Below are 25,763 nucleotides of genomic sequence, written 5' to 3' on the forward strand. Positions count from 1 at the left end.
AAAAAAAAAAAAAAAAAAAAAAAAAAAGAGCCTCATTCCAGATGAAGTGGCCTCATAATTAAAAAAAAAAAAGTTTTTGCAGCGCTTGGGAGAGAACCTAGGAGCACTTTACCACTGAACTACACTGCCTATCTTTTTTATTTTTAGACATGGTCTTGCTAAGTTGTTTAGGCTGTCCTTGAACTTGAATCCTCCTGCTTCAGCCTCCTGAGTAGGTGGGATTACAGGCTTGTGCCAGCCCAGCCCTGTAATTATTCCTATACATATCTTTCTTTTACTAAATGTTTATTTTTCTCAAGGCAGGAAATGTCTACCTCCTTATTGTGTCTACCCAGTGATTATATGGTAGTTTGCAGAAGTGCTTTGGAAACCACAGTTCTTGCTGAGGGATACTTTTAGGCCCCTGGGCAGGTCACAGGATACCTTCCAGACAGGAACCTGTAAGGAGCCACTTTAGAAGGGTGCCCTTCTGGCATTTCAGTAACCAGATCCCAATGGCTGAGATCCACATTTGATGTGCCACAGATTAAATTTCCCTGTGCAGTGAAATAGCATTATAATGTGGTTTCAGTGTAATGTCAGGGAACATTATGTGCATTTTGAAGTTATTGCTTGAATAGGTAGTATGTAAACATGATGCAGAATTTCTACTGTGCAAAGTAAAACTCCCACCCTGTCCAGTAGCCACCAGGTTATCTCCCCAGAGGCATTCTTGGTCCCAGTCTCTTGAATAGCCTTCTAGAAGTGGTTTATGTTGATATAAGCGTTTAACTTCTTGGGAGATTTTTAAGGGCAGCGTGCTGTTCATGTGGTTTTACTTGTTGCTTTTTTTTCCTTCTGAATACCTTGAGTATTGTTAATACTAACAGAGCTGCTGTTTTAACCTGTACATGTATTGTAATTTATAAAGCTGTTTTCTTTTTGATGGACATTTAAATTGTGATAACAAAAACTTCAGAAAAAAACACTAGCAGGTAAAGGAGAGGCATAAGGGATGACCCTCTGGACAGACTCCTCCTGGACAGCTTTGCTAATTTACTGCAGTTGGACAGTATTCCTCATTAATACTCAGTATGTTGTCACATCATTTCACTGTGGTGTTGGGAAATGTGTTAGTCAGCTTTTTTTTTTTTTTTTTTTGCTGCTTTGTCCAAAAGCCCTGACAAGAACAATTAGAGGAGGAAAAGTTTATTTGGGACTCACAGTTTCAGAGGTGTCAGTTCATAGATGGCCAACTCTTCCTCAAAGTAGAGATGAGGTAGAACATCATGGCAGAAGTGTGTGGTGGACTTCTCAGAAGAGGATATACAATTAATCAGCAAATACACGAAAAAATGCTCACCATCTCTAGCAATCAGAGAAATGCAAATTAAAACAACTCTAAGATACCATCTCACTCCAGTAAGAATGGCAGCCATTATGAAGTCAAACAACAAGTGCTGGTGAGGATGCGGGGTAAAAGATACACTCATACATTGATGGTGGGACTGCAAATTGGTGCAGCCAATTTGGAAAGCAGTATGGAGATTCCTTGGAAGACTGGGAATGGAACCACCATTTGACCCAGCTATTCCTCTTCTTGGACTATACTCAAAAGACCTAAAAACAGCATGCTACAGAGACATAGCCACATCAATGTTTATAGCAGCACAATTCACAATAGCTAGACTGTGGAGCCAACCTAGATGCCCTTCAATGGATAAATGGATAAAAAAAAATGTGGCATTTATACACAATGGAATATTACTCAGCACTAAAAAATTACAAGATCATGGCATTTGCAGGGAAATGTATGGCATTAGAGCAGATTATGCTAAGTGAAGCTAGCCAATCCCTAAAAAACAACTGCTGAATATCTTCTCTGATATAAGGGAGGTGACTCAAATGGGGTAGGGAGGAAGGGCATGAGAAGAAAATTACCTCTGGATAGGGAAGAGGGGTGGGAGGGAAAGGGAGGGAGAATGGGAATTGCATGGAAGAGGGAAGGTGACCCCCTTTCGTTATACAGAATTCAGGTATGAAGATGTGAGGGGAAAAAAAAAGAAGTGGGTCATATTAGATTGGGTAGAGAGAAGTGATGAGAGGGGAGGGGAGGGGAGGAATGGAAGGACAGCAGAATAAAATAGACATTATTGCTGTGGGTATATACGTGACTGCATGACCAATGTAATTCTGCAACCTGTACACTCAAAAAATTAGAAATTATATCCCATCTGATTCAAATGTATGATGTTGAGATCATTGTAATGTCATGTGTAACTAATTAAAACAAATTAAAAAATAGTGTTAAAAAAAAAAAAGAAGTGTGTGGTGGAGGAAGGCATTTGGGAGCATGGCATCAGGAGGTAGAGAGAGAGAGGGAGAGACGGGTAGTTTTGCTCAACAAGGACAAAATATATACCCTAAAGGCAATCCTCCACCCTACCTGCCTACAGTTACCACTCAGTTAATTCCTAACCCAGACATTTCATCTCTAAACCATCTTGCATTATCTCACACATGAACTTTCTGAGGACACCTCACATTTAAACTGTAATAGGAACTCAGCTCTGCAATCTATATAGAAAAAGCACCCAAAGCCCAGTCTTCAAATGGCTTCAAGACATCCAGAAGTGCTTCTTCTTGTGTCTAGTGGGCCTGTAGGCAAGATGTGCCTGCCCATGAGGATGTACCACCAGCCACTCAGCTACAGTGATGTCATTGAGAATTCTAGGCTCAGGATTTCTGCATCTAACACATGCAGCAATTCCAGAGTGCAAGTGTGATCACCTTATCAGGGTATAAGAAGGAGAGGCCTGTGAATTGTCCCCTGCCATGACCATTGACAGTGTGGACAATGTCCAGGTAGTGAAGGCTAGAACTACCCATATCATCATGAATTCTGCAATCATGAAGCAAATCAGGAAAGCTCTCAGCATTATCAACAATAGGCATCACTGAGAGGTAGTGGCTGCACTTTCCACCAGGGCCTTATCACCCAGAAGACCAAGGGCTTTCAAATGTCAGAAGTACTCTGTAAACTGAAGTTGCAGAGCAGAGAGAGATCAAAAGAAGAGAAGCAGCCTGCATCTACCCAGTTCACCATCATCAGTATTCCATTCTTGCTCTGCACAGGGGCCCAGAGGCTGATTTACTTCTGGTTCCTCTAATGCCTTACCTGGCCCATATTCTAGCATTATGGGTCCTGGAAGTGGGTTAAGGACAGAAACTTGTCAGATCAATGGAGGCACTATCCATCAATATCCCCTCTGAAGTCTGGTTCTGGAGGTTTTGCCATGTAGGCCTACCAGGAAGCCCAGAAACCCTCCAGTGGAGCTGATCTGTCTCTGGGCCACTGAAATGACCGAAAATTCAGCAATTTTCTAGCTACCCAAGATGGACATAACTGGTTATAGAATGGAAGAAACAGCCGCTACAGGCCTATAATCTCAAACCCTGTTTTGAGTGTGCTTTGTAAGCTCACTTGGCATCTAGAGCTCTCTCTCAATTCCAGGGATGCTGGATGGGTATTTCTTAACCTACTCCCCTTTTATCTTGGCTGTGATATAGGAAAGATATATTTTTAAGAACCTCTTAAACTGAGGTCCCAGCTAAAGAAATAATTTTTTTTAATTTTTCATTTTTGTAAACATTAATACAAAGCTTGTCCTTGTGTAGACGAAACCATTTGTACCTCTTTAAAGTTATGCCATATAATCTTAGAAGTAATGTTTGGGGCATCTACTTAACCTATTTTTTATTTGTTTACCCTATACAAGAACTTAATATTTGCGTTGGTTGAAACCCTAGGTTTCTTGATTCTTTTACCACCATCAGTACAATGACAAATCATGGTGTAGAGGTGTCACTGACTAGGTAAGACAGCTTTGGCCTTGACCGTGCTGCATGTCCTGTGCTCCAGTCTTGTTAGTTAGGGAGACCTCAGGTCTGTTTCAGATCTGGTTATAGTTAACAGCTAACAAGTTAACTTGGCAGGGAATCTACTTCCAAGGCTGAAACCAGAGTCTCCTTGCTTCTTGGTAGACCTGATAGATTCCTTTGTCCTATAGCTGGTTCCTCATACCTCTGTGTACCTTCTGAGCCACTGCTGTTGGAGGGATGCTTCTCTTTTGTATTTCACAGTGATTTTTGTCCCCCCCCCCAGTGCTGGGGATTCAGGGCCTCCCACATGCTCTGTCATTGAGAGAGAGGCCCCAGCTAAAGAAAGAATTTTTTTTAATTTTTCATTTTTGGAAACATTAGTACAAAGCTTGTCCTAATTGAGCTACACCCTTGCCTCTCAGACACTAGTTTTGCCTCTTCTTTCTTGTACCTTAAAGTAAGACTAATTTAATGCCAGTTTGAAAACTCCCTAAGGGAGGAAATTGATTCTACTCATTTGAAGTAAAGAAGATGATATGTACAGTTGTAGTCTTGATTTGATATTTGTGTGAAATTAGTTTCATAGTATTTTGATTTCCTTTTTCAGGTCAGGGCCTAAAACTTGTTTTTGTTTTTGCGCAGGGAGAAATGAAAACATTCACAATTTTTCATGAAAGCATTTTTCACCAAAAGGTACATGCAACACATATCTTACAAAGGAAAGGGAATCAAGAAACTGCCTTTGTATTCTCCTCATGTGTACATGAATAGTCTCTGTCTTGAACACTATCTCAGATACCTTTTGTTATTTGTTTTGGATACTATCTTATATAAGGAGCTGACCTCATTGAGAAGCCTAGAGTCTAAAATTATCAGGACAATTTATTGTCTTCTGTTATGTCTTGTTTTGACAGCAAGAATTTTTATTACTCAAAAAAAAAAAAGAAGAAAGAAAAAACATTAGCAATAAAGTTTCTTTATAGATATTCCACCATATTTATGTATAAGTACACCAGTTAATTACATTCTTGGACACAGAATTGCTGGGTCAGAGAAAGGTGTGTCTAAATTTTTTGGTAACCATTCCCCCCACCCCCATACAAGAATGTTATAATTCACTCCCCCAGCATTGTACAAGAGAGTGTCTCTGACAATCTTATATATAACATCTTTTCACTTGTGCCATGAGTTTTCATGTTTAAAATTCACTTGTTGGGGATGGATACTGGATACTGATGGACACAGGGGTTTCTTTATGGGATGATGGGAATGTTATAGAATTAAATGATGGTAATGCTTGTGCAACTAGTCAGTCTGCTTGAAACCACTGAATTGTATACATTAAAAGGATGATTTTTATGGTATGAATTATATATCAATTAAGCTGCTTTTTTTGAGAGAGAGAAAGAATTTTTAAAATATTATTGTTATTATTTTAGTTTTCAGTGGACACAACATCTTTATTTTATTTTATTTTTATGTGGTGCTGAGGATCGAACCCAGCGCCCCATGCATGCCAGAGGATCGCACTACCGCTTGAGCCACATCCCCAGCCCTAAGCTGCTATTTTTAAAAACCATTTGTATTTTCCATCCTGAAAACTGACTTTCTTTGTTTTACAGTCATCCTTTTTCTTATAGAAAATTTGTTTGTTTTACAGTACTGGGGAAGGAACCCAGGGTCCTAAGCATGGTAGGCAAGTGCTTTGCCACTGAGCTATAGCCCTAGCCCATTTTTAACAATTTTTTTAAAATTATGAGACAGGATCTCTCTAAATTGTGCAGGCTGGTTTTGAACTTGTGATCCTCCTGCCTCCGCCTCCTGAGTAGCTGGGATTACAGAACTGTACCACCACACTTGGCTGGGAAATTAGTTTTTTAATTCCCCTGTTTCTTCTAGGCTCGCTCGCTCTCGCGCTCGTGCTCTCTCTCTCTCTCTCTCTCTCACACACACACACACACACACACACACATACACATATAGTTTTGTATGTTTATTTCTGGTGTTTTTATTCTGTGCTGTTCTGTGAGTGTCTTCATATGCTACTCCCATTCTGTTTTAGTTAATTTAAAAAGTTTTCCTGGGGGCTGGGGTTGTGGCTCAGTGGTAGACCACTCACCTAGCTCGTGCAAAGCCCTGGGTTAGATCCTCAGCACGACATAAAAATAAATAAATAAATAAAATAAAGGTATTGTGTCCAACTATAACTAAAAAAAATACATACATATATATAAAAGTTTGCCTGATCCATTCCTGATTATTTTTTCCCTAAATGACTTTAGAAGTAGAATATTAATGTTTTTCTTTAATCCTGTTTATATTTAATCATTGTTATATTCATTTATAGCTAGGTTTATGTTGATTATTTTGCCCCTTTTCTCTTTATTTTTTTTTATCTCATGGTTGCTTGTGCCTTCAGAGCAATGTTAAATAATAGTGATCATAGTGAAATTCTCATATTGCCTCCCTGATTTTAATTGGTATGTTTCAGGTATTATATATTATTATATGCAAGTAAAATTAGTCAGACTGGTTCTTTTGCTTTTTATTCTATGTTTGGGTTTATAATCTTAGAAATAATTTTAAAACTTCCTTTGTCCCCTTACAGTCAGCTGTGGGACAATTTAAATATCATCAGCAGTACTTAACCTTAAAGGTTTGGTGGTATAGATGTCACCCAAGAAAATGAAGGGTATCCTGGCTTTTGGGAAGGTACTTCTTGGTGATTGATTCTACTTTTCCTCATGAGATCAGTCTATTTTCTCTTTTGGAATCAATTTTGATAACTGATGTTTTCCTTGAAAATTTTTCAATTTTTTTTGAAGTTTTCAAATGTGTGTTGATGAACATAGCTCTCTTTTGTCTTACATTGATTTCTTTGATCCTTCCTACAGGAACAGGAAGTATAGTGGTCATTATGGTTAGCTATCTAAAAGGAAGAGAAATTTTAGATGTGGTACAAAAAGGAATTCCAGTAAAAGTGACCATAGGGATTGGCACCCGTCATGTGCAGGAGTTCATCAGCGGTCAGTCTGTGGTGTTTGTGGCCATTGCCTTCATCACTATGATGATTATCTCCTTAGCCTGGCTAATATTTTACTATATACAACGTTTCCTGTATACTGGCTCGCAGTTTGGAAGTCAGGTAATTATGGATAATTTTATTTTTACTTTTGAAAAGATAGTTCATAAATATATCCCATATATATTGCTTGAAGTTATATTTGACCATATTCTTTATTTCCTTCTCACTCATATAAGTATTCATATGACTTTTTGAAACTAACCTTCTAATTAGAATGCATTAAATTTTCTATCTTGTGGAAGATTAAAAACTATTTTTTAAGTTTAGGACACTTTTTGCACATTCAGTTCCTGCACATATCATTTGTCCTTTTCCAGACAGAGAGCAATGGCAAAAAGGTACCAGATGTAGTGAACCTGCTCTCATAACCTGGGTTTCTGAGCTGGCCTAAAGGCAGGGAACGAGCATCCCTGTCTCCACTGTGGAGCAGCTGTCAAGCCATTTCCCTTCAGAGAGACCCTGTCTCAGTAACAGCAGAGATGAGGGCTGATGAAGAGCCAGAGGCTTCTAGTAGCAGGATCTGTGCCTATGCAAAGTTGGCCTTCCTGACTGTTGACATAGGAAGGGCTCTTTGTTTTTAAGTTCCTTGATGCTGGGCATGGTGGTGAATACCTGTAATCCCAACGGCTTGGGAGGCTGAGGCAGGAGGATTGCAAGTTCAAAGCCAGCTTAAGCAACTTAGCAAACCCCTGTCTCAATAAAAAATAAAAAGGGCAGAGGTTAAGCAACCCTGGGTTCAATCCCTAATACCATAAAGGGGGATGGCTGACAGAGTGATCATATGGTACCTCCATCCTCAGCCTATTTCTTTCTTGCTGATATTTAGACATAGAATTGGTTTCTGTGGCTGAGGTGTATGTAGGTCAGTGGTAGATCACATGTTTAGCATATCTGAGGCCCTGAGTTTCATCTCCACAGCACTACATACAGACTAAAAAAGTTGATTCCTTCTTCAGACGTAGAATTGAAAATAAGTTTTGTCAGTCAAATAGCTCTTAAGTTATATGACTGTTGTATATATTAAGACTTAAAATGGTGATGAAGGTATTTTTAGTTATTTTCATTGTAATATGAAATTAAAAATTGACTTTTTAATGAAATTTTTTCTATATGCTTGCATATAATTTTTTATAAAATAGTGATTTAATTTGAAAATTTCAACAATAATAATGATATTTTATTATTAATTTATTAACAATAATAATAATAATTTTCTCTCCAAGAGCCATAGAAAGGAAACTAAGAAAGTTATTGGCCAGCTTCTACTTCATACTGTAAAGCATGGAGAAAAGGTAATATTTTTATACTGTGTTGTTTTGTTTCTTGGTTTGGACCAAAGGATGTGTTTATGTCTTGAGAAATACTTCCCTTCCTGTCTTTTAATTCACAGTATCCAGTCTGTGGCGCTTTGGTAAATTGAGTTAGTATTAACTTGCATGTATATATTTATTGTAAAGAGGATTAGTAGAAATTCTGAGGTTGAAGAACATTCCAGATCTGTGCTCTCCTGAGGGTTAGCCACTAGTCACATACAGCTATTTAAGTGAATTAAATTAAATTTAAAATTGTGTCCCTCAGTCACACTAGCTACATTTCAAGTGATCAGTAGCCACGTTGACAGGAGCTGCCATGTTGGATGGCACTGACATGCCCATCATCTTGGAAAGTGCTATTGGACAGATCTGGGTGACTATAAAGAAGCTGCAGAACTTAAAGTTTATACCATAGACCTGCGATTCCTTAAATTCATTTCTGTTAAATTTGAGACTACATGTCCATTCTCTCTGATTCCCCCAAGTACAGGAAAAACATACTTGATATTTGTGGAAAAGGAAAAAAAAAAGATATCTTTAAAACTACTTTTTTATTAAAAAAAAAAGTAAACTTTTGGGGTTGGGAGGGGCTGATACTTTAAAGATTTAGAATCATACCAGAGACTTAAAGCATTTTGGAATAGGACAAATCCTGAATCTAGAATGATATAGATTGCCTAAAAGGAAAGCTGTTACTAATGCAGTAGTATTTATTTTTTTAATGGTCCCTCTTTGGTGCTTTGAAATGTTGCTAACTAGTGTTGAGATTGGTTCAGTTGTTTTGTTGTTAAAACTTAATCTTTTCCATTCTCTAGTTTCTAGTCTACCCTCCTCCCCCACCAAAAGGAAGAGAAACTACATTTACAGTACATATTTCTTCCTCTAACCTACTTAAAGGATGATTAAAACAAAAATAACACATTAAATTACAGAGTATAAAATTTTGAAATCTGTTATTAATGGTTTATGTGATATAATTAGTATTAAGATATTCTAAGAATTATATTGGTGGCTACCATTCTTTCCCTAATATAGCTTACATCGCAGTACATTTGAATTTTAGTAGTTTGTTACAAGGTAATGATTTCTTTTTGTATAAATGTTTTGAATAGAAAAAATAAAAAAGAAATATAAGAAAAAATACTCTTTATGGCTTAAGATTAGCATCTGATTTACAAATCTCTAAGGGTTCTTTAGGAGAGACTTTCCAGTTAATGCCCTTGGTAGATTCTAAACCCATTCTGCATAACTAGTTACTCATAAGCATATGGTTCTATGTTCCTCTGGAACATGAATGCCTTCTGCTCTCGTCAGGAACCACCATTATAACATATGAGAAGATATAGATTCATATGTGTAATTAATGGAATTGAGTCTTTGAAAACATAAGTAAATTGATATTATCTTCTTCCTATACAGCACATTTAAAAGAAAATATATATATATATATATATATATATTTTTTCCCCAGGGACAGTTTTTTGAAAGTTGTCAGAGTAATAGTTAAAAAAGAAGATCCATAAGTGTTCCATGAGTTGTATCGATACATGGATTTTATGACAATTTTACATTTTAAACATGTATTTTTTGTAGTCTATATCTTAACCTGGTTTTGGATACTGACATTCTTTTTTTTTTTTTTTTTCCAATTTTTCTTTTGTGTAGATTTACTAATAGTAATGTGTAAACTTTAATGCCATTATTAAGGACTTCAAAAAATCATTTCAGGGCTGACGATGTAGCTCAGTGGTAGAGCACATGCTTAGCAAGGCCATGGGTTTGATCCCCAGTATTGCGAAAAAAAAAGTACATATTCAAAAAATTATTAAAATCGTTTCATTATTTTTGCATGGCATATGATAAATAAATGACAATATTTACTTTTATTGCAGTGTATAATTTAAAATGTTGGTATAAACTTGATTTTAACATGGTCTTTGATAACATTATTTTTATACAAAATTCAGTTCTTAACTGCTTTCTTTTTTATAAGTGGCATATTAGCTAAATGTATTTTTAAGTAATTATAAGGATAATGTAGTCATATTTCATAAAATGAACTTTGCAGCCACATTCAGCACTGAGTTCCTGAATCCCTGTCCCAGAAGTCCGTTCTGTTTTGGGACAATGATCACTCTGGCCCTGACTGCTTGGTTGATGAGATAGAACCAGGTGGATGGATCCATGGGTACCCAGAGAAGTGGAGAGGGCTGACCCATAAATTCTTAGAAGTGGAAATTTTGTCACAAGACTTTCTTCTCCAGCAATTTTTGTTTCTTTGTGTCTTTGTTAATTCATTACATGAAAAACAAATGACTTATTCCTATTTGTAATTCTTTTAGTACTAGTGAGGTAGATATTTTCAGATATGTAGCCATTTTTATTTTCTCATATGCAGATTATAAATTTGTCTTTAGCAGATGTAAATTTCTTTTTAATGATTCTAGGAAATGAGTAATTTCCTGGATATTTATTCTTTTCATTAAAGTGTAAGGTTTATGTTTGAGAAATGATTTATTTCATCATAATATGGCAGGCATTTCCTAGCATATTTAAATACTATTGTGTCTGAGTAGGCAAACAGTAAAATTTTTTCATTTTCAGCCTCATTCCTTAGATAACCTCTTGATAGTGGTAAGAAGTAAATACCAAATATAATCATCTGAATTTTAGTTTCATGTTATCCCAGTGTAAAATAGAATCCATCATTGTTTTAGTCAGTATATAGTACATTTTCGAAGGATGTGCTAATGCCAAGGATAAAGTAAATTCTTTCCTTTTCTTTTTACAGGGAATTGATGTTGATGCCGAAAATTGTGCAGTGTGTATTGAAAATTTTAAAGTAAAGGACGTTATCAGAATTCTGCCATGCAAGTATGTTTTTTTTTTCTCTTTTCTTTTCTTTTTTTTTTTTTTTTAACCTACTGAGTCATTAATAATTGCTGGACAAGTTTCAGTATCCTGACAAAAGAGTTCCGTGTCCTTTTTATGGTATAAAGATCTTGCTATCTTTGATCATCTCATCTTTTGAAAGAGAAGCTTAGGTTTTCTTACTGTCTTCAAGGCTCTTTAAAATTGCTTTTCTTAGGACTCTTCCATGACCATTAGACCCAGTGTACATCTTTGTCATAGATGAGCTTCTAGTCTCATAAGCAGGTATTCATTAGAATGCTGGGAATTTTATTATATACTTAGCAAAGTATGCTATGTCAAGAGCAAGAAAATTGAAGCAAAAAGGTGAAGGACCCAAGGGAATGGGCCTAAAACAGCCAGCAGGAAGCAGGTGTGGGGAGGGCAGTGGTTTGCTATTTGTACCCTGAGTTTGAGTTCTCTTTGTGGTTGTGAAAAATAAATATTCCTCCCTTTATTTGGGTTACAGTAACTTGGTTTTGCTCAAGTTCAGTTTTAGCAACAGGAAGTTGTGATTTCCTTTTTAGGCTACTTTAATTGATAACTTTTAGAAGAATTATTTTGTTAGCAGAATTGGTTTATTTTATGTACAGAAATTATATTTTAAGTCAGATAAATTTCATTTATACTTTACACCTTTTAGAAGCACGTCATAAGTTAATATATTTGTGTTTTGCTTTGTTTGCAAAGCATGTTAGTGTATAATCTACTACTGCAGGGTAGACTAAGTTCTTAATAATTCTGTGAAGGAAATAAAGGAACGAGTATCAGAATATCAAAGTCAAAAGTTTCCTGAATGAAAGTAGGTGTGGGTACCTAATGAATTGGTCTCAGTATAGGTTGATCATGTCTTCTTTAACATCATTAAAGTTACTCTAGGCTGATTTAGGACATGTTTTCCTTAAGAAATAATGCTCTCTATGCTGCACAGATGAGCCTAGGTGTCTATACTGATGGCTGAGGTGGGGTTTGTACTTGACTGTCAAATGCAGACATGTACATTTCCTGGGCTGCTCATTGAGATTTTGACTTATTTCCCAGTTTTCTCCTGTGATTTATATAACATATTCCCAATAATTTTTTTTTTTTTTTTTTTTTTGTAAAAATTGTTTCCTTGGGTCTGTCAGTTTTTAGTTTGCAGATGGAAAATCAAAAGGCAAGGTGAATTAGACTATGATATAATTAAGAACTGTTACCTTACCTGACCTAGGGGATTTCTATTTGAAGGAAGCTCTTCAAATGATTGTACTAGACATGTGCTGTGCCCAGCACTCTTGTACACACATTGTTTGTGCCTCTCAGAGCAGCCTATGCTGTATATGCAGAGAGGGAGGGCAGGAGCCTCGTCCAGGGTCAAGGCTGTTGAGTCGCACAGCTGGCTTTTGATCCCCATCTGTTTTATTCCAAAGCCCATATTTGATGCCCTGTCTTCCTCACACATAGAAAATAGACTCATCCATCACATAAGAGGAAATAATGGCGAATCAGTAAAAGAAGAAAATATATATGCCCTTGAAAAATTCTGATAGAAAAATGTAGAATGTTTATAAAAATATTTTTTAAGCCTGCCACCCAAAGATGACTTGTTAATATTTTGATATATTTTCCATTTGAATGCTTTTATGGACCCATATAAAATACTATCAATTTAGTATTAATTTAGTAGTGTTAGCTTACTTAAGCCACATTTATTCCCAAAAGTCTTGCAGGTAATTTTTTCAAGCACATAGAAATGTACAACATAGCATGGGATGGAAATAAGCCATGCTGTTTTTGTGGAGTGAAGGGAACATTTTACTGGAAGTCCCAAATTCTGTTGTAAGTACAAAGTAGATTAGCTGATAATTTAGGAAAAATGACTACTCTAGAATGTTGATTTGACATTGGTTAACTTGTACTGAGGGGATGAGTTGATAGAATGTCTTATTTCCTTTATAAGATATATAAACATTTATTTTAAAACATTAACACATACTTAATTTTTTTAGGCATATTTTTCATAGAATATGCATTGACCCATGGCTTTTGGATCACCGAACATGTCCAATGTGTAAACTTGATGTCATCAAAGCCCTGGGATATTGGGTTTGTTACATTTTTGTTTATATTTAATCTCTGCCCCAGTTCTTCCTGAGTGATAGATTTCATTATTGACCAGAGACAAGAGGACCAGACAAGCTCCTTCTTATATCCTTGTGGCTCTTTTTAAGAAGTTTTCCTCTTTGTTAAAAACAAATTCTTAAAGTTGAAAAAATAATTAATTAATTCAATTCATGGTATAATAATAGGCCAGGATGTCCCTCAGAAAATTTCTAATTACTTAGACCAATATATCTTGGTATACTACACTGCAAAATGTTTATATGGTAGTCAGTTTCGTATAAACAAGAATCGTAAGGAACCCCACAACTTTTCTGGCTTCAGTGCACATTTTACATAAGAGGAAACTAAAGTCAACACTTCTTCATATCAGTTCTCCTTATCCCTGGATTTCAAAATTAAATAGTGCTGGAGACATCGTTCTGCATTGATTTTGGTCCATTAGTTTGTAATATGTAGATGGTCAGAAATCTTTCTCAGAAGACATGAGGGCAAAATGAAAGAGATTATAACAGCAACCAGCCATGTGCTTGCTAAAGGCCTTAAATACATGATTATATTTACTCCCACAACTGTTAGCTTCCCTGTCCTACTAGTTACAAAATTGTGCTTAGAGAAGCTGAATATCTGAAGTTGTGCAGCTAGTTCATGGGGGATTAGCTTTCAAACACAAGTTTGCTTAATTCTGAGTTCACATTCTTAATTACTATCCAACCCAAAGAGAAGGATATAGAGGAAAAAATTATTTTTCTAGATTGTCACATTTTTATTGTTTTCAGAGTCTACATAAAATATATTAATGGCTCAAAATACACTGATAATAAAATTTTTAGATAGAGATCTTTGAAAAGAATAGTTTGAACATTGATTTTATTTTTCTTGTAGCTAAACATAGTTTTAGAGGTTTTTTTGTAGGGCTTATTATAGAATAGGAACTACAAAGATATAGATTTGTTTTTTAGTGCTGGGGATTGAACCCAGGGCCTTGTGCATATCTCCTGGGCTGCAGGTCTGCCTGAAACTTCCTCTCATCTAGCTTACAGTGTCTTCCGAAGATACTGAAGAGACCTCTCCTTAATAACTGCAAAATAAGTCCCAGAATAACCTCTCTGTAGGTATCCAGGAAGAGGAAAGTCCAGTGATCAAGAACTGCTTTACTAGAACCTCATCCTTTGATGTCCTGAAAATTTGTCTCGCTTCCATGATTTCTAAAGTTAACTTATTGTGGTTTTAAAATCATTGTAGCTTTCTTCAGCATGTCATAACATGCTTCCCCAGCGGGCTTAGCTCTTGTCCTCTTTGCTCCAGAAACTAGCTTAGTGAGAAACTGAGCCTTCCTGGTTCAGCATTTTAAATGCTAGAACACAAGGAGTTTGGCAGGTTATTTTCTTGGCAGTCATAGAATTGTCTTTTTAGTTAGGTATACTCTGAAGCTTTTACTAGATTATTCTCTTCATTAGTCAATAATTTTAAACTTGCTGTTCACTTCTGGACATTTGTATGAGGGAATTTCACTGACCTTACTGTAGAGACTTTGATCCTCATGAGTTTTGATTTGGGAAGCATAACTCCATGTATATTTGTATATTAAAAGTCAAACGAGTCTTCATTTTGCATAGAGTTAACCTGCTTTCTTAGAATGTTAATTTCAGAAAGCTAGACTTTTGTCCCCAGAATGCCTAATTTAGTTTTTGAAGGGTAGAAACCTGTAGTAACTTTAAGGCTGACAAAAGAATTCACTTGTCTTACTTTTTTTTTTTTTTAGTCTTTACATGGTTTGCCATTTTCTTTAACCCATCAACTCCTCTTGCCTTGGATATTTTCGATAGCCATGGCGTGCTTTCTTGTAGTGTCTAATTCTCTGTTTTTTCATGATCATGTGAAAGTCACCAGTGGCCCCTCACACAGACTTGAACAAGAACCGTCATTTGTTTTTTGCACTGTAATACTATTTGTCACTGTTTTCATTCATTCAGTGAGCACTGATAAAGGAATGCCATTTAGGTGTTAAATCTGAACTTGGCTCTAGTGAGGTAAAGATGGATAAGACACAGCCCCTCTGATCGAGGGCTCTTGGGAATTTGACCTTCAGGACTGGTAGGGACCAGTACACAGGTAGAACATGACAAGAGAACAGTGTTTGAGGTACTGGTTGGAGTATTAAGCAAGGAGAAGTGAGAAGATGGAGGTAGTGCATTTTATTTGGGCCACTGAGCTGGGTGTTAAAGGATTTTAGCAGCACTTCAGTGTACTACTGACTGATGGTGTGTCTCCAGGGGTGACCTATGGGATGGGAGGCCTCCAGGTAGTTAGGTTAGGCAGATTTTAAATAAACAGCTTGTGGTGGGGTTCAGCAGGAGTTTGGCATTGTGGTAACACAACAGCAACAGGATTTGTTACTTGGTGTGTTGGGAGTCGAGGTGAGAGGGAACGTTCAGTGCTGGGTGTCAGAGGTGTTTAGTTACTGGTAAGGGAGGAGGAGATTGTTCTGGACACAGCTGAAACAGGCCAGTGGTGTCCTGAGAGCCCAGAGGACAGAGGTGGAGTGCTCCGTGAGCCACACGATCAAATCAGGCTGTGGTAACCCTCGCTTAGTAAGTCACCTTCCAGCAGTGTCATCTATTCACATGCAGCTTTGACTCTAGCATTCCTCAACAATGTCTGGATATCCCCCCAAATGTCGGAGACTTAATGTAGTGATGCCATGGAGCCTCTGGCCCTCCTTTCATTATTTTATTTAAGTAGCAAATGTAAAAGAGGGGAAGCACAAAACAAACTACAGCTGAGAGTGCTGAGAGTAAGAGCCAGGACTCCAGGACTAAGTTTTTTTGTTTTATTTTGTTTTAAGAAAACCAGAATATAGTCTGAAGCATTCTGTTGTTCAGAGCCTGTTCACTTTTGCCAAGTTCAGTGTTCAAATGTCAGGGACGTGTTAATGTACTATGAGCAAGAGGACAGTTAAGTACTGATGGAGTTACTTAGAAAAGGCATTTTCTTCTGTTCGGATTTTCAAGGGAGCAGAACCTGAGGATGTTCAGGAGCTGCCCACTCCTGAGTCTACCCCTGGAAGCATTTCGCCTGGGAATGTGAGTGTAGCTTCACAAGAGGAGGGCAGAAGCAGTGGCAGTGGCAGCAACCTGCCATCCTCATCCACTAATGAGTCTGGGCCACAGTGCCCTACCACTTTCAAAGAAGATGCAGGGGAAAACACAGCATTACTTGGTAAGTGGCTGGTAGATTTAACTAACTTGTTTGTTTTCCTAACATTTCTTCTTAGATTATTTAGTGAATGATAATTATTATTTTTTTCTTTCTTTTATTGTGCTGGGAATTGAACCCTGGCCCTCTCACAGGCTAGACACATGCTGTACCACCGAGCTATACCCTCCACTCCACAAAAAATATTTTCTGATATTGCAAGGCAGGGAAATTATTTCTTTATTCTTCTTTTACAAAATTTCTGAGGTATTCTGCATTCTTTAAAGATTAATTCTAAAATAATTTTGCCTAATCAAAATCTCATCTGAATTTTTATTGGAATTGAATTGACTTGCAGGTTATTGTAAGTAGGAAGAGTTGATGCTTGCCAATTTGAATGTTGCATCCTGGAATAAAAATGCATATTTTTCAAAGCAGTGAGATTCAAATTTAATTTGTTTTTTAACATGTGAGGTAAAGATAGTAGAAACACTAGAATTGAAGTTTTAAACTGGTACCAAGAAAAAAAAAAAAGCGCCTTTCGAAAGAAAAAGGAGAATGGATACAGAACCATAAAATTGTCAGGGTTGATCTCTTCACCGTCCAGGGCAGCCTCTTAGAAATGGATCTTGTTTTTAGGCATCTCATTGCATTAAGCCAAAGTGCTACCAGTATGAATTTTGCTGTTGCCTTCAGGCTTTATAAAGAAAACTGAATTTGCTTTCTCTGGCACACGGCCAGCCTTGAGAATGTGCAAATGCAGGCTCCAGTCCTTCTGAATGTCCTTCAAAAGTAGTTTCCAGTTTCCTGCCATCTGCCTTGTTGTATTGCACTTCACCATAGTCTCTCTTCAGGTGCCTACTTAGAAGATAACAAAATTCAAAATAGTGAATAGAAGTAAAGAAAATGAAAAAAGAAACTGGGTTTACAAAACAATAGGATGTTGAGTACATTCTAAAGAAGCTGGATTCCCCTTCCTGAGAACCCCAACCTCTTTTGGAGGCTCACTTTTTATTTTTTTCTCTTTGTCCTTTCTTTAATCCTAAGTATTGTTCTCTAGTAAATTAACTGGTAACTTGTATAATAATGTTCTTTCTATCCTGTAACAGTCATAGTATAAATTGAGAAATGCTAAATTTTAAAAATCAGTTATTTGAAGTGGACATTAATACTTACAGAATATAATGCAGTTTTGCTTACGGTTAGGAAAATGTTGCTGGGCTGACAGGAGCAGCTAATCAATCAGTGTGGAACTTCGAGTGGAGCACCCCCTGCAAGGGTCCCTGCTGCCTGCTCCTCCCAATGTCCAGTCTATCTACCCCTCTTTTGTAGGGAGCTCAGAGTATTTGGCTTTGAGGTGACCCTGGCCAGAGCATACAAAATTTCTGTTAAAAGGGAGGAATAAGTTCCAAGACATGTATATACAACATGGTGACTCTAGTTAACAATATATTTATATTTGAAAATTGGTGAAGATAGACTGTAAGTGTTCTTATGACAAGTATGTGAGGTAATACATATATTAATAAGCTTTATTCAACCAATCCATTGTATACATAGTTCAGAACACCATATCATACACCATAAATATATACCGTTTATATTTTCCAATTTAAAAAGTAAATCAATTTTTTTAAGGTGGGGAAAAATGGTTAATAATAGGGACTGAGGACACTCTGGTAGAGTATATAATCTTGAATGTGTAAAACCTGGAGTTAGTCCCCAGCACCAAAAATAAAACAAATTTAATAAAGTTTTTTTTGTATCTGTATTATTATTATTATTATTTATTTTTATGTGTTGCTGAGGATAGAACCCAGTGCCTCAACATGTGCTAGGCAAGTGCTCTACCACTGAGCCACAACTGCAGCCCCTAATAAAGTTATTTGTTATTTTACCACTAAATTTTAAACTGGCAAAGAAAAGAACCTGAATAAGTATTTGGTTCTGCTGCTGTGTTTAGGGAAGTATCACACAGTCCTCAGAAACCTTTTGAGCTTTAGTGATTTTTGTATCCCTGTTTTTCTCACTTAAATGCCTGGATTTAAACACCAGCTCCACATCTTTATGCTGATAAAAAGAGATAATGACATACTAGTCTGTACCTCATGGGATCATATATAGTACCAATAAATGTTAGCCATGTTTTCATTGGTGGCTACATCATTCTCACAGCTGCTTGTTTGACTCTTGAAAACATATTCCAATACCATCAACTCATACTTTGTCTTTTTTGTAGTACCATGCTGATCAAATTAATATCACTTTGCCTAATACTAGAAAACCTCTCTTAGCATATCTAAGAAACATTAGTTCTATATTTTTCTTGTTTACTGTCTCTTTGGAATAGGATATCATTTTTGCAAGTAAGTTTATTTAAATATTTCTGAAATTTGGTTTTTGAAATACCATATTCAGATGAATAGCTGTATTTATGTAACTGAAGTTTAGAATGTGCTGACCAATTTACTGACCTGGGGTGGTTTTGATGCTTTGTTGTAGAAGCCGGCAGGAGCGACCCTCAGCGTGGAGGACCCATCTCCTAGCGCACATCCCTCACAGACACATGGCTTGAACTAAAGAGGACATTTTATTTTATTTTTTTTTTATTTTAGCACATAGTTTATATACTTGAAAATAATGTATATTTTACCTTTCAGATTCAGATTTTATATACAGAAGGCTAAGATATTTTACTCTTAAGGAGACTTTTTGATTCATCTTCATATATTTATCTACAAGAATACAGTGTTTATGATAAATTGTTTTGGACTATCAGAGATGATGCCTAGGGAAGGCATGCTAATGTGGAAGGGGGGGGTGTTTCTAAATACTACATTAGCTACTACAGTACTGTAAACAAAGTTAATTTTATTTCTCAAGCTTTTTAGACAAAGCACATCAATTTTAGATTAGTTGAAGTGGAATTGTGTGATTAAATTCAATAATTGATCACATGGGCTTTCTCTGAAGGAAAAACTTACAAAACTTACTTTACACTTAAAAGATGAGAAATATCTAGCTTTCTTGCACATTTTTCATTGTACATAGAGATTTCAGAACTTGAGAAAGCGATTTCCATTGTTGTCTGGAATTATGAGAAAAGCGTTAGATGACTTTAGGAATTGCATTTTCCCCTTTAGTACGAACTACTTGTGACATCTTAATGGAGGGAAGTTTGTCCACCTTTCCTACAAATAAAAAGTTAAGACTTTATATTTCATATAAGCATTAAGTTATTTGCTGCTTGATTATGGAAATCAAATAGATGTACTATTATTCATTTTTATAATGATGAATATATTGTATTGGTTCTAATTGTAATTTAATCTTTACAGTTAAAAGAATGATAGATGAAGAATTTTTATATTTGTTGTTGGAATAAAATAACTAGTTTTCTTGATTAGTTTTTAAGCAAGCCCTTGATTAACCTCAACTCTCCCCCCCTCCCCCCGCCACACCCACACACACAAACACAGTTTTTTTAAACTTTTATTTAATGTTCTCTTTGGTCAAATGTAAAGCTTTTGGATATTGCTGTTTATAAAGTGATCAAAAACAACTCTGTTCTTTTCTCACTTCTTGGAGGTGAAAATCAAGGACTATGTAGCAGTTATTTCTTTTAAAGTGTAGATTATATAGACCTTTGTTGCTTTTTACTTTGTTTATTGAGGAAAATATGATTTTAAAAAATAATTTATCTTATAGCTATATCTTGAATATTAGGGTTTATGAAGCTTATTTTTTCTCCAGCTATGTACTATGTATACAAACTGAGTCTAGCTACTCAGTAAAATTTTTGATGAATTGTTTTACTGAAATAAATTGTACAGCCAGATTTGATACAAGGAGTATTGAAATAGAAAATTTGTCTTGCTTTGAGTACTTGTTTTCGTAGGTAGCCTCAAAGTTAGTTTCCATAACAGCTGTTATCTTGAAATCTACCTTTTGTGTTCACTACAAATAGGAAAATATGTTCTTGATTCTGTACCAAGTAGCTGCCTTTCAAGAGACATGTAAAAAAAAGTGTTTTAGTAATTCTTTTGGTAGCTAATGAAGCTGTCTCAGAACACTGGGACAGACCAAGGTTAATTATTTTTGGTTAATTATAGAAGTGTAACTTCTTAATCAGCGGACATCAAAATAGCTTCCCTCAACTCTTAACCAGAATATTTATGGAAACTTAAATTTAATAAAATGCTGGGGATTTGGGGACTCTAGATGAAGATTACACTAAATGAGATTTAGTTACTTTCCTCCTAAAAATTGTCATAAAAGCCATTTGTTCACATAATGTGGAACAGTGTTTTTTTAACTTTGAAAATCATAGGAATGGTGTGAAGGAAACCAAATCCATGACACTGAAGTACATGATGGTTCCCTGCCTGCCTCGCCTCTTCACTCCTTGGGGTGTGATTGGCATTCTGACTTTCCCAGCAGAAAACCTCAAAGGGCCAGAGAGGTGTGAGGACATGGTCATTTGGCAGGTAATGGTTTCTTATATGCTGTCTTTTTTGGGATCTTGGACATAACAGCCTTTCTAGAAAGATTGCTCCCCGTGGCTACTGAGGAATGATGACAAGAAAAGGCCGAATTGCAGTGTCTCCCTCAGCAGTTTGCTCTCTGGGTGCACAATGACAAAATCTCCTGAAGCGACTCACTGGTCTGACCTCAGTAATGCAGGATGAAGCTGCATGCCTAGGGGAAGCTTTCTGAGTGGGAGGGCTAAGAAGGGCATTCCCAGAGATTGGGCAGTTTCAAAGAAAAAATAATCACTGATTCCCAGATGACACTGGGACTTGACCACCTAGTTAATACCTCTCTTTGTACCCTTGTACACATACTTAACCACATCAAAGACGACTGGAATTGTAAAAATAATAACAGAACTTCAAAAATAGGTGTGTGTCCATCTGGATGAAGTACCCAGTATAACCAAATTCCCCAATAAGATGGTTTAATTTGGCAGCAGTCGCTTTGAGCACATTAAAATTTATTTGTTCTTGAAGGATAAGATTAAATCAGCATGTATATGTTACTAATTAGAACTCGAGGTAATTATATTTCAGTCAAAAGCAGTTTCTACGGGCCCAGGATAAGCTCCACTTTGCCATTTCCTAAAGCACAGGACATTGGCTTGAAGCAAACTAGTTTTTTGGCATAACATGTTATGATTCTGTGACGAAACCACCAATGAGAAGAGCCACCTACACCTTTCCCAGCTAGTTTAGTTTTTAAAGTCTTAAAAACATTTTTTCAGCATTTCAAATGCTAGTAATTGGATTACTAGTTATAAAAGTGAAATATCTGCCATGTCATAATCTACCATGTCATAATCGGCCACATACCCAGAGACTTGCCCTCTTACTACAGGAATATATTAAAGAAATTGTGACCTGAAAAGTATACGTGCTGCATTCATTCAAAATGTTAGAAAAAAGCTGTGTGTGATGGCACGTGCCTGTAATCCCAGTGAATGGGGGTAGTGGGGGAGCTGAGGCAGGATTACCCAGTTTAAGGCCAAGTTATTGATTCCCTGTCTCAAAGCAGAAACAGGACTGAGGATGTAGCTCAGTGGAATAATGTCACTGGGCTCAATTTCCAGTAGAGGGCCAGGGGTGGGGGGATTGAGATGTTAGGAAAAAGTCAGGCCATCTTTTTGATGAGCTGTGGGCCTATGTCATGGGCTCATGAGAGAAGCCTGAGATTACCAGTACCTCCTGTGGGCTCATATCAGTTACAGAATTCCAGAATTATACATGTGCCTTTTGAATGTTTCTTATGGCTTTTCTTGAATTGAACAGCAGTGATTGCATAACAAAACAGAATGGATAGAAAGGGAAATCACAGCAATGTGTCTTAGTAAAGCACAGTGTGCTAGAATTACAATAAACATGTAACAAGTTCTTAATTTTCTAGATACGTTACATTGTCTTAAAGGGACATTAATCCAGAAGTATTGCTTAAAATAGAATGAGTTATTCTTCATTCTCCATGGGAATGGGAATGTATAGAAGAGTATGCTGTTTAAAAATAGGTGTGAATGAGTATGTGCTCTGTAAGAAAATTGCATGATACCATTTCTGTGTAAAGTTGCTTAAATGAGTAATAAATACTGTTGATTTGAATTATTTGGTTATATTTTAGGATCCCAAACTCTTTCTCTTTTGGAATAACGTCTTTTTCTACTCTTGTTTATTGTTCTTTTTTTTTTTTAAACAGGTGATATGAAGATATTAAAACTAAAAAAGATCCTGAGAACGCAAGTGTTTTTTTTGTTTTGTTTTTGTCTAACGTAATTAAATTGAACTCAATTATACAAAAGTTGATTGTACCGTATTGAATCCCAGTTAAGGAAAAGGAATCTTGCTGTTGTCCATGCTGGCCTGGGCCTAAGTGATCCTCCTGCCTCAGATGCCTGAGTAGCTGGGATTTACAGGTGCACATCCCTGCCCACCTTCTTTTACTTTTAAACATGTTTAATGAAGAACCTTGTGATGGTATTTAAGCCTCAACTCTTCTTTTTTATAAGATACTTTCTAACTATAACTATTATTATCTGTGAGCTATATATTTAAAAATAAATTTGAGGTACTGGGGATGGTAGAATGATTTGTCTATATGTGAGAGTCCTTGAGGTCAGTCCTCAGCACTGTGAAAGTGAAATAAATTTGAGACTCTTTCCTTTTTCAAATAATCAGTGTATGAGATCTTGATCCTCATTTGAAAAATGCATGTTTAAAAACTCGCCTACTCACTAAAATTCATTTGTAACCCGAAAATCATCACATACCGTTTTCAGGAGTCATTTTTAGTCATGCTTGGGTTGAAATTTTGAGTTGCCTGATACACAGGTTTGAATGAGGGAACAATCTGTTTCAGCTGTCATAGTACAAGCAGGTGTTTTCCATGGTCTCTTTAGTACCGAATTTTTTTGTACTTTCGTTTCCAACTTCACTGTTTGATTGTCCCCAAGTATGATGAAGAGCAAGACTATAATATGCTTTTAGGATAAAATACGTTAGACAAACTTTATTCAGGCATGAATTACAGTGCTGTATTGTTGACTTTTCAAGTTCAGTGCTATATTTTGCTGGAATCAGAAGTTGCAAGGAATCTAAGTTGGGTTGTTTCTAACAATAGCAATCAGTCATTGAAATTGCAATTCCAAAGTGCTGTTTCAATGATGAACTGTTCTTTATCCAAGAATAGTTGGACCTAATCTGCAGAACTGTGATGCCCACTTTTAGGCCTTGAGAGAAATTGATGTTGTTTTTTAAATTATTTTACTTTTTGAGAAATTTGGCAAGCAAATTACAAAATTTATATGGAAATGCAGAGCACCTGAATAACCAATGTAAGTTAAAAGGAATAGAACTGAAGGACTCATGTTTCCTGAGTTAAAATTTTACAATAAACTGACATTAATGAAGATAATGTGATGTTGCCATAAAAATGGACTTGTAGAAAAAATGGCACAGAATACAGAATTCAAAAATTGACCTACACATACATGAGCTGAGCAAAGGTGCCAAGGTAATTCAATGGTAAGGGATAGTGTTTCCAACAAATGGTGCTGAAATAATTGGAATTCCATATTAAAAAATAACAAAACCAAATTTCTTTGGTACTTGTTGCATCAAATAGAAAAATGACTTAAAAGTGACCAAGTGATAGATAAAATACATGGATTTATGAATAGTAAAATACAGGATTCAGAATATAAAAATCTTTACAGCTCAAAGTAAGAGAAAGTGATGTTAAAATGTCCTAAAAATTCAGATATTGCATGAAGAAGTATAAAACTTGGTTCAAATGATACAAAGCTCAGTCTCTTATCATGATGAAATCAGAAATTATTAGAAAATAATTTGAAATGAATGAAAATGAAAACATAAAACAATTCAAGTTACTCAGAACATATTCTTTAACTACAGTAATTAAATTAAAAATCAACACCAGAAAGTTCTGGAATACTTCCAAATATTTGGAAACTAACATACTTCTGGAGACAGTTTATTGTTGCATCTTGTTTTTTAATCCAGTTTGCCAGTCTATCTTGATTCATATGAGTTTAGGCCAAGTACATTCAGTGTTATTATTGAGAAGTGGTTTTTATTTCCTGTCATTTTATTTCTGGTTTTTAACTTGAAATAGTTTCTCCTTTGATTGGCTATTCTAGTGTTATTCCTCCCTCTGCTGGTTTTCACTTTTGTCATTTCTTCATGAAATGCCATACTGAACATGTTTGTGGTGCAGGCTCTGTAGAGTTGTGAATGTTTTTAACTTTTTTATTATTATTATTATGGAAGGTTTTTATCTCATTGTCAATTCTGAAGGTTAATTTTACTGGGTATAATATTCTTGGCTGGTATCTATTCTCTTTCAGAGCTTGGTGTGTGTGTGTGTGTTCCAAGACCACCTATCTTTGAGGGTCTGGGTTGAGAAATCAGCTGAGATTCAGATTGGTTTCTCTCTTAAGGTGACCTGTTGTTTTTCTCTGGCGGCCTTTAAAATTTTATTCTTATTCTGTATGTTAGACATTTTCATAATAATGTGCCTTAGTGTGGGTCTGTCGTAGTTTTTTATATTTGGGGTCCTTGTAAGCCTCCTGTGTTTGATTTTTCCATTTCCCAAACTATGTTTGGGAGTTTTTCTGGTATTATTTCATTGAAAAGAGTGTGCTTCCTTTCATTTCCTTCATCCCAATAAATCTTAAATTTGGACTGAAGTTCAGGTTATCCCATATTTCTTGGAAGTTCTGTTTATGGTGTCTTTAACATCTTTTCTCCATGTTCTACTTTAATTTGAAGATTATCTATTTTGTCTTCATTGCCTAAAACTGTCTTCCATATGGTCTAGTTTGTTGGTCATGCTTTCCATTGAATTTTTAATTTGGTTTATTAATTCCTTCATTTCAAGGATTCTGCTTGATTTTTTTTTTCAAAATCTCTTTATTGAAATGATCTTTCACTTCCTGTATTTTCTCCCTGATTTCACTCCTTACTTTTTTTTGTCCCTTTTCTCGAATATCAGTTTAACTATATTCATTCTAAACTCCTCTGACATTTCTTCCACTGTGGCGTCAATAGATTCTGTTATTGGAGTATCTTGGTTTGTTTGGGTTAATTTGTTTCCTCACTTTTTTCATGCTGTTTGTGAGTCTACCCATTTAATAGTATGGATCTGAGGCATGGACTTAGTGTGAAACTTGTACTCTTAAAAAAAATTTTAACTTTTGCCAAGTGTTGGATTAGAGGATAACTCCTATTGAACAGATTGTTTCCCTGTAAATA

At 36.0% G+C, this 25,763-nt stretch overlaps 1 protein-coding gene, 1 non-coding gene and 1 pseudogene across 2 annotated transcripts in view; all 3 read left to right on the forward strand.

The window, feature by feature from the left end:
- Positions 1-20,310, forward strand: part of Rnf149 (ring finger protein 149) — a gene marked incomplete at its 5' end in the record, with an annotated part of 24,710 nt that extends 4,400 nt beyond the window's left edge. The window contains 6 exons of the mRNA XM_015504959.2: positions 6,756-7,006; positions 8,170-8,238; positions 11,051-11,133; positions 13,158-13,254; positions 16,284-16,491; positions 18,970-20,310. Coding sequence (XP_015360445.1) covers positions 6,756-7,006; positions 8,170-8,238; positions 11,051-11,133; positions 13,158-13,254; positions 16,284-16,491; positions 18,970-19,013 — 752 coding nt within the window. The remainder of the gene's footprint in view (positions 1-6,755; positions 7,007-8,169; positions 8,239-11,050; positions 11,134-13,157; positions 13,255-16,283; positions 16,492-18,969) is intronic.
- On the forward strand, positions 2,408-5,306 carry LOC107158545 (annotated as a pseudogene).
- A 721-nt stretch (positions 20,311-21,031) lies between the features above and the next one.
- Positions 21,032-21,143, forward strand: LOC125618921. Its single transcript, XR_007350300.1, has one exon. It is a non-coding gene; the product is annotated as a small nucleolar RNA SNORD89 (small nucleolar RNA).
- Positions 21,144-25,763: the final 4,620 nt, after the last annotated feature.

The sequence above is a fragment of the Marmota marmota genome, unplaced genomic scaffold (assembly GCF_001458135.2).
Source record: "Marmota marmota marmota unplaced genomic scaffold, marMar, whole genome shotgun sequence".
Classification (NCBI taxonomy): Eukaryota; Metazoa; Chordata; class Mammalia; order Rodentia; family Sciuridae; genus Marmota; species Marmota marmota.